At 39.2% G+C, this 19941-nt stretch overlaps 2 protein-coding genes and 1 long non-coding RNA gene across 3 annotated transcripts in view; 2 read left to right on the top strand and 1 right to left on the bottom strand.

Annotated features, from left to right (window-relative positions):
• Positions 1-609, top strand: part of LOC147334275 (butyrophilin-like protein 2) — a 20574-nt gene extending 19965 nt beyond the window's left edge. Inside the window, exon 5 of the mRNA XM_086286823.1 lies at positions 78-609. Within this exon, the coding sequence (XP_086142949.1) occupies positions 78-331 (254 nt within the window). The 3' untranslated portion in view covers positions 332-609. The remainder of the gene's footprint in view (positions 1-77) is intronic.
• The window catches only part of LOC147334276 (uncharacterized), a 24226-nt gene extending 7919 nt beyond the window's left edge, over positions 1-16307 (bottom strand). The window contains exon 1 of the long non-coding RNA XR_015128455.1: positions 15962-16307. This is a non-coding gene — a long non-coding RNA (uncharacterized LOC147334276). The remainder of the gene's footprint in view (positions 1-15961) is intronic.
• LOC147334277 (coxsackievirus and adenovirus receptor-like) lies at positions 15898-19846 on the top strand. The gene is made up of 3 exons (XM_086286740.1): positions 15898-16486; positions 16949-17314; positions 17541-19846. Exons 1-3 carry the CDS (start codon positions 16408-16410, stop codon positions 17708-17710), a joined length of 615 nt encoding a protein of 204 aa, XP_086142866.1. The 5' UTR covers positions 15898-16407; the 3' UTR covers positions 17711-19846.
• Positions 19847-19941: the final 95 nt, after the last annotated feature.

The raw sequence follows: 19941 nt of genomic DNA on the forward strand, positions 1-19941 counted from the left end.
CTGTTTCTCACCTGCAGGTCAGCCAGGAGGAGACACAGAGGATGGAGGGATGGAGGACAGAGGGAAGGAGGATGGAGGGAAGGAGGATGGAGGGAAGGAGGATGGAGGGAAGGAGGCTGGAGGGAAGGAGGCTGGAGGGAAGAAGGAAGAAGAAGGGAAGCAAGATGAAGTCAACAGACATTATGGGCTGGTAGCTTCTGGGTTGTTACTTCTTGTCCTCCTTGTTGCTCTCGTGATCGCTTCAAAATTGCCAAACAGAAATTCATCCAATCATCTTCCTTCTGATGAACCAGCTGACATCTGTTCTGAAATCAGAGTGTCAGCAGGATGAAAACAGCAGCCTGGTACAACATCAAGTCTTACATGGTACTTATGCAGCCTTTTTACTGTTTGTGCCCTCAAAGCACTTTGTTACTACACCACTCAAGATGGCGGCGCACACTGTTGCAGCAGCTTACGGCTCTCCGTCTCAGTACTCTTTTCTTTTCTTTAGTTGCTTAGTTTGTACATCCTTCTCATTTCTTTTTGTACTATCGGTTTCTATCGGTAAACACGGAGCTCTCTATGCTACTGAACACCATCAACAGCAGCGGGACGGTGTTCACGTAACTGCAGGTGATTTTAATAAGGTCAGCATGAAGACTACTCCCAAAGATCCATCAGCATGTGAAATGTCCCACCAGGGGAGAGATCACTCTACATCATGTTTACTCCAACATGGAGCCATACCCCTCTCCCACTACGACCAGTCGGACCACCTCTCCCTCCTGCTCTCCCCAGCCTACTCCCCCCTCAGACGCAGTGCCAGGCCCACCACAAAGACTGTTACAGCCTGGCCTGAAAGCTACAGGACTGCTTCACACAGACAGACTGGGACATATTTGAACACCAGGAGCTAAAACCTTTCACAGGATCAGTACTGGACTATATCAAGTTCTGTATTGCAAATGTGACTGTGGACAAAAGCATTCGGGTTTTCCCAACATGTTCAGCCTGCTTCCTCAGGGATGCTACAGGTGCATCAGTACAAAAACCCACAGACTCAAACAGTTTCTTCCCTAAAGCCATAACCACCCTGAACTCACACATGCACCAATAACAGTTACACCACTGTGCAATCCCAAATTCTATTTATTTACTGTTGTTACACCAGATTGTATATTTGTACATTTTATATATTTGTTCCTGTTAATACTGTTTATATCTTAAAAGAACCCCCCACACACACACACGCGCGCACACACACACACACACACACACACACACACACACACACACACACACACACACACACATGTTCGCACTGGGTCGGAGATGCTCTGTATCATTGTACAGCAACTGTATAGTGACAATGAATGAATCTATTCTCTTCTTATTCTCACATTTCTACTTGTTTCTTTTACCTGACATTCTCACACTCAGGGTTTGGTATGTTGTCCTTTAAAACTATAGAAGCCAGGAATCAAAGCACTGCTGCCTGCACCACCCGAGCAAAGCTGGCCACAGGACAAGTTTAAACAAAAAAAACAAACAAAAAAAACCCACCCACAGATGAGGCAGCATGTGAAAGTCATGTCCTTAAGAAATGGGAAGAAATTCAGCAAACTCCTGAAACAGGACCTGGGAGATGTATCTGGACCTTCAGCTGATCTTTATCCTTCATCTTGGTTCTTGGTGCAGCACCTTAGTTCATCCTGAACATAAAACTAAAGCAAAGTGTTCTCGCCTCATTGTGAAACTCTACAGAGGCACTGTTAGATTTTCATGGTAGTCAAAGGAGCTTGCAAAGAAAAGCGTCTGGACTTCTTTAAGTTGCTTGAAGACGTTTCACCTCTCATCCGAGAAGCTTCTTCAGTTCTAAGGTCAAATGGTGGAGAGTCCCAGATCTTTCCAAGCTCCTTGACTACGATGACCTGGATGACTGAGAAGCTTCACAGACATTTTCATTGTAAGTCAACATGACCACAGCATTAGATCCAGATCAGGTCTTTGCTTCACAGACAGTCATCTGATCGTATCGAGGATATTTGGTTGTTTGGAGGTATTTCAGCTGAACGTCACTGACAACTTAGGACCACTGAGGTGTTTCAGAGTTCATCTACATTAGGACTCACTGTTCACCTGCACTCTTTGTTCCTCTACACTAGTATCAACACAAATCATCATGTTTTAGTTACTGAGACTTTTGGAAAGAGTGTGAACATTTCTACGATTGTAGCCTTTTTCAGGATATAGCTTTTTAATAACTGTTGTTAATAAAGGGTAATTATTTATTTTGCTGTTGGGATTAAAATGATTGTCTTCCAGATGTTTTGATGTAACATTTCAGATGTTTTGTGATTAAAATCTTTGGGAGCTGTAAAATTAAACATTTTCATGTGTGTTTGATGTTTACAGATGTGACTGCATGTTAACTGTAGTTTGATGCTTTTGCTGATTTGCTGACTTTGTTCGTTTAAATGTCAGGATAAATTTCTCCTCAGATCATCAAATATTTACACTGAAGGAGGAACTTTACATTTTTCACACTCCTGTGTTTGTTAAAGTGGAAACTGTAAGTGGTATATTTTTTACCCTCTGTGTAAGACTGTTTAAAAAAGAGGAACATCAACTGTTAGTCAGCTTTAGAAAGTTCATATCTAGAAAGCATAATTGAAATCCTTTGGGTTTTGAAATCAGAGCTGAAAAGTTTTCACTTTATTACACAGCAGTCATAAAAATAAGTTTACACATTCAGTGTAAGGCAGCACGGTGGCACGGTGGTTAGCACTGTAGCCGCACAGCAAGAAGGTCCTGAGTTCAATTCCACCATCAGGCCGGGGTCTTTCTGTGTGGAGTTTGCATGTTCTCCCCGTGTTTGCGTGGGTTCCCTCCGGGTACTCCGGCTTCCTCCCACCGTCCAAAGACATGCAGCTTGTGGGGATAGGTTAATTGGATAATCCAAATTGCCACTAGGTGTGAATGTGCGAATGAGTGTGAATGGTTGTCTGTCCCTGTGTGTTGGCCCTGCGACAGACTGGCGACCTGTCCAGGGTGTACCCCGCCTCTCGCCCTATGACGGCTGGGATAGGCTCCAGTGCCCCCCGCGACCCTGAAAAGGAGAAGTGGAAGCGAATGGATGGATGGACATTCAGTGTATGTCAACATGAAAATCTTATTTTTAGGCCTCACCCTGCCTGGTCCTGACTAATGTTCAAAGTAAAACAGGTTTGACCAGGTTGGAAGTTGAGTGGGAGACTGTGGGGAACACCAGGAGTGCACAACATGTGAAAAGTATTTACAGAAGATATTTTGTGAAGTTTATTTCTGTCCGTTTGACGTTTCCTCCATACTGGATACAAAACAGCTGCTGCATCGTCACAGAGTCAACTTTTTTGTCTGACTGCTTTGTGTGTGAGGTTGTTTTTTCAAGAGTGAACTGTGCAAGTGAAAGGAACTCTTAATGCTTCAGCATACTGAGACATTCTGGACATTTCATGCTCCCAACTTTGTGGGAATAGCTTGGTGGGACATCACGTGTTTCACAGGTTTGAGATTCACTCATACTAAATGTCTTTATTGATTCGAGCCACTCTACACCTGTAAAACCATCTAAAAATATTAAGTTATTTAATATTTTCTATATCTTTGGTTACTTTAGAAATGTCACAGCATGTCAGACCAAAATACTGGAATCTGAGGCGATATTCCCTGCTGTCACGCGTGTGCTCGTTTAACCGGAACGTCACCTATACAAGCTTTGTTTGAGTCATAAAAAATATTCAAGCTGTTTGCACATGAGTTACCTTTCCCGGAAAGGTAACGCCTCGATACAGACGTTCTGTGTCAGATCACTACATCTTGTCTTGTTGTGATCGCTGACGTCTCGCTTGTGGTTTCAAATTCCTAAATGGAATAGAATAGAATAGAATAGAATAGAATAGAATAGAATAGAATAGAATAGAATAGAATAGAATAAACAGGACATTCCTAAGTGGAATGGTGTCTTTGAGTCTGCAACCATAAAATCAGAAATCGATATTCTAACAGATGCTTATGTTTATGTTATTTGACATGTCGCCAGGAACCTTTGAGATATTTTCATGTTTTATAAAACTAAAGTGATAAAACAACATGAGCATTGCCTCAAGAATATTTTTATGTATTTCCTATTATTACCAGGCCGTTACAGCACGAAACACCCTAAACCTAACCTAACTGTGGTTATGGGGAAAAAAAGCAGAGACAGTGCTTGAACCACAATCTTATCCTGTAAAATCAGCCTATTAATATAGGCTGATTTACATTTTACTAAACATGTCGTGGGTTATTGTTTTAGGCGGAGGTGAATTTTCAAATTGCACTCAAAGGCAGCACGTCGTTAAAAATAACTCCGCTCAACACGGTTTAGACAGAAGCTCATGAAACATGTTTTCTGTAGCATCTCCGTGGCTCTGCTGGACTTTACTGTCTGTGTCCCTCGTTGGGTTTACCTGTGCAGGTGAGTTTGATTTTAAAATCTTACTGATTTATTTCTTACCCGCTGTTAGATGTTAGAGCGGCTTTAGTTTGGGCTGCTAACAGAGAGGACACTCTTTCCCTGGCAGCAAGTAATTCCAGAAAGTGAATGTTAGTTTTTGGATGTGGGGGAGACCAGTTGTAACATTTTTGACATTTCTGTCTGTAGCTTGGAGCTCTTTTAAGGTAGTGGATTCAAAGTGTAATGCAAAGTATTTACATGTCTCTGCTATTAAATTGTTAAATTAAACAGCTATTTTCTTTGCAGCACAATTACTCATTGCATGGTAACACAAAGAGCGAAATGTTACAATTAACCCCATAGTCTGGGTTAGTTGTAACATATCCTGGGGTGAAATGTAACACAATGAAATAAGCTTACTGACAAAATCTTAACATGTAATCTTGGTTTACTCAACACATGAATGCACTTAGAGCCATTTATGTAGCTCTGTGTGTGTGTGTGTGTGTGTGTGTGTGTGAGACAGAATGCTGAAATCTAGCTTTTCTTCACCCCCCAAAATAGACAAATTATGGAATTTTCAACAACTGAATATTTCATTAATTTTGGGTAGTCCTCCTGGCTCAGTGGGCATTGTAAGCTACAACTCTTGCACCAACTTTTGAACATAAAAATGAAGCTGAATAAATGTAGTTGTGCACCAGCATCACAATTCCACTGCGATGTCCATGAGAAGAATTACTTCTTTTATGGCTTACCTTGGTGTGGTTTGCAAAGTGCTTCAGAAAGATGAGGAAATCTGTTTCTTGCACCCATCCTGATTTATTTCCACTACCAGTACTTCCTACTGGTCCATCTCTGACACAGTGGTCTGCATAAGGTATGTGTGGGAACACAAACAGTGGAGGAATTGTGTTGCCAATGGCATTAACCGCATATACAAATGTGACCAGTGAACCTCTCTCTGCTGGTGTCGTTGCCCCAACTCGTTTAATATAAGTTAAAGTAATAGTGTGGTAACATCTGCATTATTGTTACAACTGACCCAGACTCCTATAGCCATGAACTAGCTAACATTACAGCCAACGGCTAAAACACTAGCACTAAACACAATTTAAGTTTGATGAGTTTAACTGCAAAGCAGATAATTTTTCACATGTGATAGAAGAACTGAATTGGGCATTTACAGGATGAATCACATCATTTGACATTTACCCTGATTGGAGAAATTGGAAGTGTTACAACTGACCCAAGTTACAACTATCCCCAGTCTCCCCTACTCACACACATTTACAGTTTGTATGATTAAGTTGTGACAAGAAGAGTCTGCTGTAAACAAAAATGTTTATAACTGTATTACTCAAAGCTCATCATCACCATCAGTTCTGCCTTTCACAGCAGGCATCGCAGTGTCCTGTTGCTTCACTTTGAAGCGGCGTGACTTAAACATGTTTGCACTCCTGCATCAAAAACAGTTTTGTTGTATCGCGCAAGCTGTAAAGATGTATTATTCCTAATTCATCTTCTCCACAGTTCTGATAATGGGAAACCTACATTTACTTCATGTGCACCGTTCCTTAAACTGTGCACTGATATGCGCTCGGTTGTCTCTGAGTTAATGTGCGCTGAGCACAAAGAGGAAGTATCTATTTAATATTATTTTTAACACCAAGTGATCAGATCTTTTATGTGTCAGTCCGGTAAAGCAACGTGTTCATATAATTTGGAAACGTTAATGTTAATACAGCTGTTCCCTGTGTTACTACAGGAATGCAGTTTACGTGCACACAAGTGCATTCAATTGAGCAAGATCGAATAGTAGCAGATGATACTGCACACATATCAGATACACAGGCAGGTATTTAGAGAAATATTTTATCGCCAAGGAAAAAATCAAAACAAAAAGTCACAAGTCTTAAATTAAAAACTACCAAATAAATGAAATGATTGACAAACAAGATTAAAGACAGAATAAATAAGATACCGTCCACGGGATGGAGGGTGGACAAAGGTCCTTCTCTTTATGTGTCTCCTTTATTTTCTTGTTATTGGATTTTTCCTCAGGTATGAAAGAGCTTGTTAGTTTTTCATTTTTTTATGTTTTGGGCTACTTTTAGGTAAATTCACTACATGGTGACAATCTCAAATCTTTCTTTAAATCACACATGTACACATGGCAGACAACATTTAACCAGACCTCCTCTCCAAGTTTCTATACTGCAGCTTGGCCTCTTATGATAAAGGAAAAAAAAACAGCAAATTATTGATTACAGGGTCGGAAATATGTTTTGCTACACAGATGCAGGCTAATAAAAACAAAATGACACAAATGAAATGCAGTTTTACAGCAACTGGAGATACTTTATACTCTGTGTGATACAGTGGTGTGTGTGTGGTGGCAAATGCAAAGGCCTGTTTAAAAAAATAAAAAAGACAGGTGTTACATTTGGTAAATGCAGTAAGTATACACATGTTTCATATAAATATAGTCTAACTTTATATCTTTAGTGCACATAATTAAACATAAATCATCAATTTTGATTGTATGTGCTGTATAGCTTATATAATAAAGATGTAGCCCAATAAGTACAAAACAGTATAAAACCTTTTTGAATTTTCCTTTTTTTTCTTTTTGCCTTGCTTGGTAACACTCTTTTCAGTATAACCGTATGTGTGTGAATTTACTTATGTTTTTGTATTACCACAACAAAAAAACTTAAAATTCTAGTAGTTATAGTTTTTTTGTGTAAAAATCCCAGACATGTTTAGTAAATTATTTTCATAACTAGAAAGGCAAATAGAAATTGTAATAAATAATATATATATATATATATATATATATATATATATATATATATATATATATATATATATATATATATATATATATATATATCATTAAGACTGACAAAGTGGAGTTGTGGTGTAATGTCGGTATTACACCACAACTCCACTTTGTCAGTCTTAATGACCTGTCAGCAAGCTACAGGCAGGAAGCATGACAGCTTGCCCACATTACTGTATACTGTATGACTGAATGTTGCAATCAGTGGGTGTGGCATAACTCTTAACTACTGAACATGAATCTTTGTGAGTCAAAGAAAAGCTGAGGATGGAATTTTCCACTCTTTCCAAGCGCAGCACTGCTTCTGCATCAAGTATTTACTGCACACAGATAATCTCACAGGTGAAATCACAACGTTTCTCTCTTCAAGAATGTTTGATCCTATTTGAAGTGCCAAGAAGCGACCAGTGCTGTAATTGACTAATGCATGGGTTTTATAAGCTGATGGAAGTGTTTTCTATTCACATTGAATTGAATTCTATGTGAATCTGAAGGTATCCTGTAACCTGACCTGTCAGATTAATGCAGGGCTGACAACTAAATGACTCTTGGGTCAGACTCTATGCAGATAATTTACTTTGTTTGTAAAATGATAAATTCTTTCTCTCAATCTTGTAATCAAACTAAATGCAGAAAGGTTTTGGTTTAAAGTTCAGCTTCACCTCTCCCACTGTTTATTTTTCTTTTTATTTATTTATTCATTTTACAGTGTTCTTCTGTGACTCAAAAGAAGAAAACAACAGCTCCAGCTGTTTCCGTCTGTTGTGCTATGACTCAGTGCTTATGAGTCAAAGGCAGTGCAACTCTCTCTGACACTGTGGTGCACTCTGTTATTGCACATTTGTGTCTCTCCTACTTTTGAATTGTTTAACCTTGAATTTGACACCTAGTCCTGCTGTCATGAAACCTGGTCTGTTGGTTGGATGTCATGTGATGTCTGTTGGACTCATAGACATAGTTTGGCTCTGTAACTTGATCAAACTGAGCTGTGGATCAAAGTCAGTCACATTTAAATATTCTTCTGTGTTTCCTTGGTTCAAAGTCTCTGAGAGTCTCACAGTTTGCTCTTTCTTAGTTTGACCTACTGTTGAAATGTGTCCCACATCTGCCTTTGATGGACTCAGAAACAACCACTTTATTGCTCTGTTTATGAATAGAGCACGATGATTGTGTGTCAGAGGTGGGAATTCAGATATTTCTATGAGCCTTTTTGTGGGGATTCAAACTGATTCAGCATGCAGTGTACTGATAATAATCCAGATATTTACCTCCAAAAAAAGCATGTCTACACATGTCTTATTGTTTGTGTTTTATAGATTTGAAGTGACTGCGCTTATGTTTCGAAAAGAGCTGAACTTTTGTAATTCACACACACTCACTATTCAGCTCCAACATTTTAAAACCACCGTAGGCTGAATTGTTCTTAAATATTATATATGTGATGTTAGTTTTTCTTTAACTCATATCACATAAAAACAGGGTTAAAATAATACAAAGTTTTAATGTTTTACAGTTATGTAAAGTAAAAAATAAACATTTTTGAAACTACTTGTATCAAGTTATTTTAAGTGGTTCCACTAAACTGTGCAAAGTGACTCTAAAGAATCAAACTGGGTTTTACTCAGAAATGTTGAATCAGCTCAGCAAAGCCTGAGTTAACCTGACCACTTTCTTTTGCTCTGTGAGTGTTTTTAAATTTCAGATTCATAATGAATTAATATTAATTAATATAATAAACTATGAAATCCCATGAACTGCAAAAAGCTTCAGTAGAATTTACTTTTATTTATTTGCTCTGAGATTATCTTGGCACTGAAGCAACAGACAACACAAAGAAGAGACAGTAAATATGATATCAGCACAAACGTTGCATCCAATTTGAAATTTAAATCATTCAAGTTTTACTAAGATATGTGGAACTGATTTGCCTGACTTATCCTTCACCTCCTCTATTCTCAATTTTTCCTCTCAAAAAAGTCGTTGTCATAATATTTATTTCACTTAAGTACTTTTAACGGCAACAGCAGCTAAATGTGCCTCTTGTAACTGAAATGATTTACCTGTGGTTTCAAATTTCATGTGATCTTGTGATATGTGAAGCAACTAACCACTCTTACTATATTGTATCACGTCACCTCAACAATAATAATTTTCACAACTGTTAAGTTGTTGAATTTCATCCAGATCATACACGATTTAACTACGTTCACCAGAGTTTTACAATTATTTTGTTCAAATTACACATTAGACTTCTGTAAATGTAACAATCAGTTTCACTTCCTGTTTAAAAATTTTCAGTATCTCTGACATCAAATGAGCAAAAAATAGTCTTAAATATAACAACATCCAACCTGACAGACTGTTACCAAACTACACCCTCCACTTTATTTAGTTCATTGTCAAAATTGCTTCTTCTTCTGCAACAAGTCAGACAGCTTCTTACTCAAATTGTGTACTTTACTAATTCATGGTGTCTCCTTACTGATTTCTCATCTTCAGAGATGATTAAAATAATGTTTAACAGGCAATAGTGTAGTTCTATATTCTGCTTATGTATACAAACACAGTTATACAACATCCAGACTTTTATCATGAGCTGTGCTCGGTTATAGGGGACGATGACACATAAAACAAGCACACACAGACAGTCATCATGGCTGTGTGTGCTTTCTCAGAGCGAGTTCCACCTACAGTGAAATGTGACACTGGAGTTTGCATGTGAGTCACATGACAGTGTTAAAGACATTCTTTAAGGCTTCTTTAGTTTGGTATGAGTGAAATAAATAGCATATTTTCTTCATGGAAGTGAAAGGGGGTGTTTGTCTTAAAATAAACCTTTGCTATTGATTTCAAGTCCCAGAACTGAGTTCAGCTGAGCCCCACAGGAAAGTACTTACACTCCACCCCCATAATTCAGTTTTTGTGCAACATGGAGCAGTTTTAGAGGGAAGCTGACAGCAAACGAATCAAATGCAAACATGCACTATGTTGCTGTTGTAGCTGTCATGTGTGACAATGTGGTTTTAGTACCACGTAGATGAATCATATAGATAGATTGAGTCTGCATATGTTGAGACTAACACTAAATAATAGTAAAACTGTGTTACTTCAACTGTTTTATGTGTGAGCTAAAGAAAAATTACTCTTTGTTCTGTGTACAAGGCAGCGTCCTGCTGTTTCTGTGGTGTGGGGGAGGTGTTGAAACCAGCCCTGAACACAAGTTTGAGTGAAACACAGTTTTAACTTTTAGTCACAAAGGGTTTTACTTCCATATTTAAGAAATATTTTCCGTTCTATATTTTCTGTTCAGATTGCATATCAAATTACTGATATGCAATCTAAAGTCATGTTGATGACTCTTTTTTTTCTCTGTATTAACTACAGAAATTCCACAGCAAAATTTCAGTTTCATCTTTCTGAGTGTCCTATTGTGAGACAGCAGAGGAGGGGGAGGTGAAGCTGAATGGCAAACCACAACCTCCAATTTCTTCTCTGCTTACAGTCACAGGCTCATTAGGAGCTCTGGAGGTTACATTTTAATTTTATTTTATTTATTATATATCAAAGAAGGCCAGTATTAAGGATTATTATCAGCCTTTACTTGAAGAAATAATCCTGTGCTGCAGGGCTCGCTGTTGCCAGTGCTGCAAACCCTTGGCCTTCTCTCAGTCAGCTTCATGATGTAATCACCTGAAATGGTTTCCCAAACCTTTGACTGTAGTGTAAATCTACTTGTCTGTATCTGGAATGTAGTTCTGCAGCTTTTGAGCCGTCAGTATCAACTGTTTGTAAAAGGGTCTCTTTGATTTTCTTTAGCTTGTAAAAATACAGCAGAAACTAAAACATAAAACATCAAAGTAGCAGAAACAAAAACACAAACAACATATTTAATTGCTAAAAATAGGACAAAATAAATAATCACGCAATAAAATGATTAAAAAGGCAAGTTTTTCTTTATTTAAAGTGTTTTAATATTTTTTATTTACTTTTTCACAGAACTAAAAATGAAAAACTAAACTACTATACTACATTTTTAAAGATTTTGTTTAAAAATGTGCTAACCCCGGTGGCACAGTGGTTAGCACTGTTGCTGCACAGTACTAACCACTGTGCCACCAGGTGATCAATATATGCATTTTTTTTTTTCTGCCCATTCTGTTGGTTTTTGTTTTTTTGCCCTTTTCCCCCGTCCCTCTTCTCAGCTCTTTCTCTTTCTTTCCCCCAGTCAAGTCTGTCCCGTATTCAGCAAGTGAAAATAAAATAAACAATAAAAGGTGAATCAAATGGACCATTACGGCAAGGCTGGGATGGTCAATTTGGTAAAGTAAATCCGTTGGGCATCTTTCTTTGCCTTTAGACAATCATTCTGATGGCAAAAGAGCCAAACGGGACAGGCAAAAAAAGACGTTTTGTGTCATGCTGCTTGCCACCATGTTGGTTTAAAGACCTCCTACCGTACAAAATAGTGACACAGTATTCACAGAGGCTGCAAATTTGTGGACATTAAATCAACTTTTAAAATTTAGCCTCTGCACACTAGAACAGTAGATTTGAAATAAAACAATAAAGGTACAATTTAATTGCAGACTCAGCTGCAACTGAAGGATTTGAACAAAACTTCTGTATTACCTTCAATCATAAATAAAGTCTGAATACTTTGCCGAATACTTTGCAGGCAGTGAGTCTTTTTACTGCATCTGTCTTCAGTTACAATATATTTGTCCAGGGATTCACTTTTATAAAGCCAGGAAACGCCATGTAGGATGTGGTTCAATTGGGGTAGACTAACACAATTGGATTCTTGTTGGACCAAAGACTGCTTCTTCAAGACCACTGAGGGTACCACACATGACAGTTTCCCTACTAAGAATAGCAACTACAGCCTCTGAGCTACCTACAGTCTGGTAACCTAGACAATGAGGAGAATGTGCTGGACAGGTGGAGAGAACGTTTTGTATTTCTATTGCACCAAAGTAACTAGTGCACTTTCCTTTTTACAGAATGTAACAAAAATGTGACTTGGCCCCTTATAATACTGGAAAAAAAATCATCTGCATATCTATACTGATATGGACTGGGTAATGTGTAAGGAACAAATGGATGCCACATTGTTTAATAGAAATGAAAATGATCTACCTACAGAGGGCTGAATTCAACGCTACCCTGAAAATCAAAGGGGTTTGGGTGATTAGTACCAATTCTTTCATCTGCCTGCATATTCTCGCCTACTAAGGTCAGGCATTATTGTACAAGAGGAGGAAACCAGGATCAACGGAACCAGCGTAGGGCCTGACAATGTGTTCAAGGATTTCATCCTGATTCCTAATGGCAGCCTGTAGAGGTCTCTAGAGGTACATAAGCTTTAAAATGAGAAGTACTACATATTATTCTAGATATTAGATACATGCAAGTTAATATATGAAATACCTTTGAAAACATCCATGTTTATAAAAGTACCATGCTGCAGCCCCAACAACATTCAGGGAAAGCAAAACACCAAATAAGGCCCAAGCAGCAGAGCATGCTCCTACAGGGACACAGTAATGAAGAACATGAGAATGAGATGATTGTTCTTTCCCACTTTTATGACATTTAATTTTTTATTACAAACTTAATTCATAAGACTCAGACAATAAGGAAACATAATCCACCCAACATAAGTCAAGCACGTGGCTCACAAAGAATGAGATTTCCACACTGGATCAGTGGGTGGCTGTGTTCATAATGAGGGTTTACAATGACTTTTGGCTTTTTTTAAAAAAAAAGAGAAAAAAAAAAAAAAGCACTGTTGCCGCACAGCAAGAAGGTCCTGAGTTCAATTCCACCATCAGGTCAGGGTCTTTCTGCGTTTGCATGTTCTCTCCCGTGTTTGCGTGGGTTCCCTCCGGGTACTCTGGCTTCTGGCGTGAATGGTTGTCTGTCCCTGTGTGTTGGCCCTGCGACCTGTCCAGGGTGTACCCTGCCTCTCGCCCTATGACAGCTGGGATAGACTCCAGCGCCCCCGCGACCCTGATAAGCGGAATTGAATGGATGGATATTTAGTTTTTCTTCATGCAAATCTTCAGATGTCCTTTTTAGAGGATAAACACACATATCAGTCTAAGATGTGACAGAAATGTCAATCAGGAGTCGTATCAGTGAACACAGTCCTGACTAACCTGCTCACTGTGTATGTTAACAATGATCAGATGAATGTTTATTTTTTGTTGTTAGTTTAAACCTGATTTGTTTTTTATTTTATTCCGAATTCACAGAAGATGAAGCATCTGAACTGAAGTTAAAAAGATAATTCCTTAGAGAGACATAAGACATGAAGGAGTGGAAGCTGAATGTGATATTTTGTGGCCTCTGTGTGATTCATTACCAGAGACTGTTTGACTGTTAAGCAGTGACTCAGTGAGTCTGTTTAAATTTGGTTCACAGTTTTTCAAAGACTTCCTGTGTGTAAGGAAGCAGAAAGTGGAGCTTTGCTGAAGGGTTTCTGGGATAAATACAATAAAAATGTGTTGATTTGAATCTGCTGACTCACAGATTAAAGAATCAAACCAAATGTATTTAACTGTGTGACTAAGAATTAGAAATCAAATATCCGGGCTGTCCTGTTTAAACAGCACAGAAAACAAAATGGAGAAATTCATGTAGAGTTCAACAGGAACTGTTGACTCTCTGTTGCTGACTCACTCAAGCAAATTCCTGAGTGTCACATTTACTCCTGTGGCATCAGAGTAGTAAAACACGTGACATTGGTGCTAATCTGAGCAGGGATCACATTTCTTGGCACCAAATGAACATTACGTCAACTCTGTATCCATGAATATTACAACATGCCTGCTGCTGGTTGTTCCTCTCTGTGTTGTGAATCTGTGTTTAGTCTTCAGTGACAGTTGTGCAAGTTTCAGCAGTTTGAGAGATGATGATTAAAGATAAAGTTTCATACAGGAGTATCTGTAATTTGAAGCTTGAAGTTCCTCTTTACCAAGAAACCCTGTTTATGAAGAGAAAACAAGGCAAACTTTTCACTTTGTCTAATGCAGCAGCTGCTGTGTGGAAACTTTACACAGTAACGTAGGAAGTAAGTAGGAAGTCCAGAGTCTGAGCTGTTTAGATTAGGGAGTCCCACACCACCGTGCTTCCTAGACAGTATTAATGTTGAATATTTTATTCTAGGCCTTTTACCGTTCCAAACAAATCTAGAGATGAGCCTGTCACAGTTGTTGAATTTTTCCACTGGGATCTTCACTGGCAGAGATTGGAAAAGGTACAATAGCTGTGGGAGGATACTCATTTTTATTGTTGTGATTCTTGCACTAAAAAAGTCTAGTGGAAGAGTTGACCATCGGTTTAGATCATGTTTAATATGAGTACTCAATCCAGCTGTCGCAGATTAGTAAATAGATTTGATACACATCACAGCACCGTCATTAAAGCCGAACCTTTCAAGCACGGCGTACAGGAAGCTCCAATCTGCACTGTGGAAAACCTTCTCTGCATCCAGGCTTATTAGGGCTGCACTGTCCTTTTTTGTTTGTATCCAATTAATTAATCATTAATTAGATCTGTCACAATTGCCCCATATTGTTTAGCAATTATAGATGTGTATATTTAGTAATCCACAGTGAGTACCGATATGAGTCTGTAATTGATACAATATTCAGTGACTTTTCCCTCTTTAAGGATTACTGAGATAATCATGATTGCCTCTCTCCACATGGCACAATGATCAGAAATATCTGCCCCTCCAATTGTGCATTCAGTTACTCTATATAGATCCCATCTGTTCATTAAGACATAGTCTATTCTTGAGTAAGTGTTGTGAGTCTTTGAGTAGTGTGTATCCTCCTTATCCAGCAGATGATGTTCCCTCCATACATCTACCATTCCCTGCTCTTTCATAAAGGTATTAACCATCCTCGCCAGGCTGTTTTTGCTTCTATTCATGCTTGTTGTATCAATCCTATGGTCGTATACTACAAAGTCTCCTGCACACAACACTGTCCCTTCAGATTCTGACATGACTGTTGTAAGTAGTCTTCATATTTTGTTGATTGCTCTCAGGGGGAATATAGAGATTGATTAGCGTCACCACCTCCCCTTCTAGTTTACCTCTTACAATAATGTCCTGAATTTCTTTAGAACATTCAAAATTAACTGAGTTTTTTATAATTTTGCTACCCTTTGCTACCTTTCTCATATCAAGCATCACTTTACATCTCTTAATTGAGTTATTCATCCCATTGACATCAGAGAGCACTGTCCTCTGGTTGATGATGGATGAACCTCAAACCTGAGCCACAGTTCCCTCACTGCTCTTTTCAAGCAGCAACCATCACAGTTCTGCCACAGTTTGACCAGTCTGTCTCCATAATGGTACACAGTTTGCATCACGCCAGCAGAATCTGGCTCATCATTGTGTTCATACAATTTTAACAGGTTGCTAGTATTATAGACTCACTCTGTGTTTACTAATTAGAGCCAAAAATAATAATTTGTGCTTATATTCTCCTCCTGTGTGTTTGTGTGTGCAGAGTTTCTACCAGAGCCAAATGTCATCTACTCCTCACTGAAGTCGTCCACCAGTCCAACCACTTTCGGTAGCTAGCTTTGTCTGCTAGCTGCACGGTGGTTTCTAGGATTAGCAGGTTTCTAATAAACCTCACACTGCAGCTGGATAAAGTTGTCAAATCAGCGATCAGCAGCTCCAGTCCTTTCAGTTTACTTGCGATCTAATGTTGGTCAGGAATATGGTGTGTGTGTGTGTGTGTGTGTGTGGAGTGGTTGTTTTCTTTAGCCTAGCCAACAACTCATCGGTCCCCCCCACTTCCGCTGTTTCCGCGCGTGCACTGCCGGTGTTTACCGATGCTTCTCGACGTCCAGCCGAAAATTACGTGAACTGAATTAAATCGCCTACAACCCAGGGTCATCAGACACAAACACACTACACCTCACTGACGGGTCTTAACCAATCAGATCAACATACGTCATCTGACGATCAGTTTTGTGTATGAACTTTAATAACACCAGAGCACAGAGTCGCTCTCTCACGCCTACCGCGTTGCATCAGCATTACAAAGACTCCTCGGGAGGATTTTAATCCATTCACACAATGACTAAAACAGTGGTTCCAGTGTGGATTTTCCTGCTGTGCGCTTATCTCTTCTCACACGCAACCGCGGAAAACAAAGGTAATTGGTTGTTTTTCATATTTCTAAGACACACTTTCACGAAAGTCTTTACAGACAGGAAACTGTATAACACTTTCCTCTCTGTGTTGTTTTCAAACATTCTCATACCCAGAGTGCATACTAAACACACACACACACACACACACACACACACACACACACACACACACACACACACACACACAAATACTTCTTTTATCCTGAAATATGTATTTTTCACTTTAGTTTTACTGCAGAGTTTAGGGATCTATTTTGGAGCTGAGTGTCATTCATCTGTATTTTCTGCACTTAGTATAAGAGATTGTGCTCAGCAGCAGGTCTGATGGTCAGTTTTAAAGGATTTAACGACTATAAACCAGACACCAGTGGTCTCTCTCTGATACTCCGATTATCTGCTGTAAAAGTGAACCCTTGAACTTTGACCCATTTAACCTCTCTGCTGTGTGGTGTTTCCTCTTTCAGACCAGAAAGTCATCTCAGCTGACTCGGGACACAATGTCACTCTGCCATGTCAAGCTCCAGACAAGGACATCCCCATCCTAGTTGTAGAGTGGAGCAGAGCTGACCTGGAAGATGAATATGTCCTTACTTACCGGGATGGGCAGTTTGATCCTGATGAGCAGCATCCATCTTTTAAGAACCGGGTGGATCTGCAGGACAGACAGATGAAGGATAGAGACGTGTCTTTGATTGTGACAAATGTCACAGCTGTAGACGCTGGAACATACGAGTGTCGTGTCGTCCAGAGAAGAACAAACCGCAGGAAGAGAGCTCATCTGAAGACTGACCCCATCAGCATCATCACCCTGAGTGTTGTTGATCCTCCAGGTGAGTGAGTAGAGTTGAGTGTGTGTGTGATCAGAGGTGAAGCTGCTTCCTGGTTGTTGATGTTTGTTTCTAAAGATGTTGTTGATGAGACTTTGTAGAAAGCAGCTGGTCTGAGTGATGTGATCAGAGTGCAGTAGATAATGTCTGACAGCAGTTTGATTCTGTTCTGTTCTTCACTCATCACCTACCTGACAGCTGACACCTCACACCTGTTTCTCACCTGCAGGTCAGCCAGGAGGACACACAGAGGATGGAGGGAAGGAGGCTGGAGGGAAGGAGGATGAAATTGGTAGAAGATATCATGCTGGACTGGTAGCTTTTGGTTTGTTACTTGCTGTGATCATTGTTGTGGTCGCTGTCGTGATCTCTAAAAAAAGGAAGAATGATCCTTCCTGATGAAGAAGCAATGAAGGAGATGATCTGAAAGAAAATAGGATGACAGGAGAGAGAGAGATAATACATTAAACTAGTTAAAAACGTTTAACTATAAAAATGACATATTTATACGTATAGATAGATAGTTGTATGAGGGTAACATCACGAGGAGAACAAACAGAATATAAACCAGTGTGTTTCACACTGAATGTGTTCAGGTCGGAGCTGCTGTGTGGACCATTATAGCTTTATATCAGAACCTGTTTTGGTTGGAGATTTATGTAACGCAAACTGTCAGAGAAACTCTTGAATCTATGTTGGTTCCTCTTGATGTCAGTGCTGACTTTGATCCTGTGGATCACTGCAGACGCTTAGAGACATTGATAGAGACTCTGAGAGTTTCTAACTGGATTAAATTGCACAGATGGAGGATTCTTTGTATGTGTTGATGAATCTTCATCCAGGAGCTACAAACTGAACTGTGGCGTTCCACAGAGGTTAAATCTGGGACCAGTGCTTTTAACATTTACAGGCTGTAACTTTGTGATGTCATCAGGAGGCACAGAATCAGTACACATTAGTACACTGATGATACACAACTTTATGTTGTTGTGTCTCCTGATGACACAGAGCCAGTCAGATCTCTCGGCATCTTACATATTAATTCCTGGATGGCAGCAAACTTCCTCCAACTCACTCAGGACAAAACTGAGGTTTAATCAGCAGCTCTGAAGCTCAGAGAGAAACTTCATAACAAACTTCAGACTCTTCCACTAAACCTGTGTGAGCAGGTTAAAAGCCTTCAGGTCTTATTTGATCCAGAACTCACATTTGAAATTCACATTTAAAACTTTTGTCAAAAATATTCTAAAACTAAATTTTCACATTTAATTTGCAACATTTGCACATTTGCAACAGTGCAACAGTTTCTCTCTCAAGCCAATACAGAGACCTTGACTCCAGTTTTCATCTCCTGAAGGACTGATTACTGAAATGCTTGTTTTTCTAGTTTTTCAAAGAAATCTTTGTCACTGATGTCAGTGCAGTTTATGCTTCAGTGGGAAATCTCTGCTGATTACTGTGATTGAAATTTTCACCAGGTGTTGGTAACAACATCCAATCCACACATGCAAAGCAATCAAACCATAGATGTCCATAAATTATCTGTAATGATAAGAAATGTCAAAAGTATTGAGCATGTTTACTGAAAATGTTTTTAATCCTTTGAACATCCTTTGAGCCTTTGTTGGTGATGATTGTTTTAACGTTCCTCCTGCACGGAGAAACTTGTCTCAGGTGTGACTTTGGTCCATTCTTGGCTCTTTGACTGCATTTCTCGCTGTTTTCTTGGAAATAATTGTACCGGCTCCACGTCTTTCTGTATCTCTTTGCAAGTGCTCCAGATGTGGCCTCAGAATTTCATCTTCTTTTGTTTTTGTGGCCCACATTGGCTGTGATATAGACATCAGTGTGTACGATGATGTTATGACTGATGGATGAGAAACAGGACTTCTGTATTTAAAGTGTGTACTGTGCATATTTGTAGGCTGAGCGCTGACCTCATCCACAGAGCACTGAGGTGTGAGTCAGTAACTGAGAGTCACGGCTGTCTGCACTCTGAGAGGATGATGACTGTACAATTACTTTTTCTGTGGGTTCATTGGTGCTGAAGTTCAGTACAAACTAACCACCTTTGAGATGAAGTTGCATCATGGAGCTCACAAATCTGCAGCAGCTGTGTGATAATGTCACGTCAACATGAACCAAAACATCAGAGGAATGTTTGCAGCACTTTGTTGAATCTGCTGTGAAGAATTATAGCAACTCTGAAAGTTAAAAAAAAAGAAGACCAAATTCAGTACTAGGAAGGTGTACCTAATAATGTGGCCAGTGAGTGTATATGATTGTAATGAAATAAAACTTGTGAACTTGTTTGTATATTTTTGTGGTGTTCAGTGTGTGACAGAGATTTTCTTGTAAAGAGCTGAGCACTCCTGATCCTGTGTGAAGTGGAAACATTAAACCTTGAGTGCTGCAGACTCAGAGGTGGGCAGCCTGTTGTTGCACTTTAATGTCAGTAGATGGCAGCACAGACCACTTCATCTTGGTTGCATCAAATGACAAACTCACTTCCTCAGAGTAAAACCTGAAAAAAATAATGCCTTTAAAATGAATATCACCTAAACTATCATCTGCTTTGAGTTGACGTCACACCTGTTACCCATCACACCGTGATATTTCTGGTAGCAGTG

Source organism: Aulonocara sp. 'chitande type north' Nkhata Bay, linkage group LG3, assembly GCF_057382095.1.
Source record: "Aulonocara sp. 'chitande type north' Nkhata Bay isolate Kocher_YH1m ecotype deep benthic linkage group LG3, A_spYH_male_GT1.1, whole genome shotgun sequence".
NCBI lineage: Eukaryota > Metazoa > Chordata > Actinopteri > Cichliformes > Cichlidae > Aulonocara > Aulonocara sp. 'chitande type north' Nkhata Bay.

Excerpts from the sequence above, each read along its gene's own strand:
- LOC147334277 (XM_086286740.1), top strand. The coding sequence starts at position 16,408 with ATGACTAAAACAGTGGTTCCAGTGTGGATTTTCCTGCTGTGCGCTTAT. Across the intron at positions 16,487-16,948 it reads CGCAACCGCGGAAAACAAAG|ACCAGAAAGTCATCTCAGCT; the intron begins GTAATTGGTTGT and ends TTCCTCTTTCAG. Across the intron at positions 17,315-17,540 it reads GAGTGTTGTTGATCCTCCAG|GTCAGCCAGGAGGACACACA; the intron begins GTGAGTGAGTAG and ends TCTCACCTGCAG.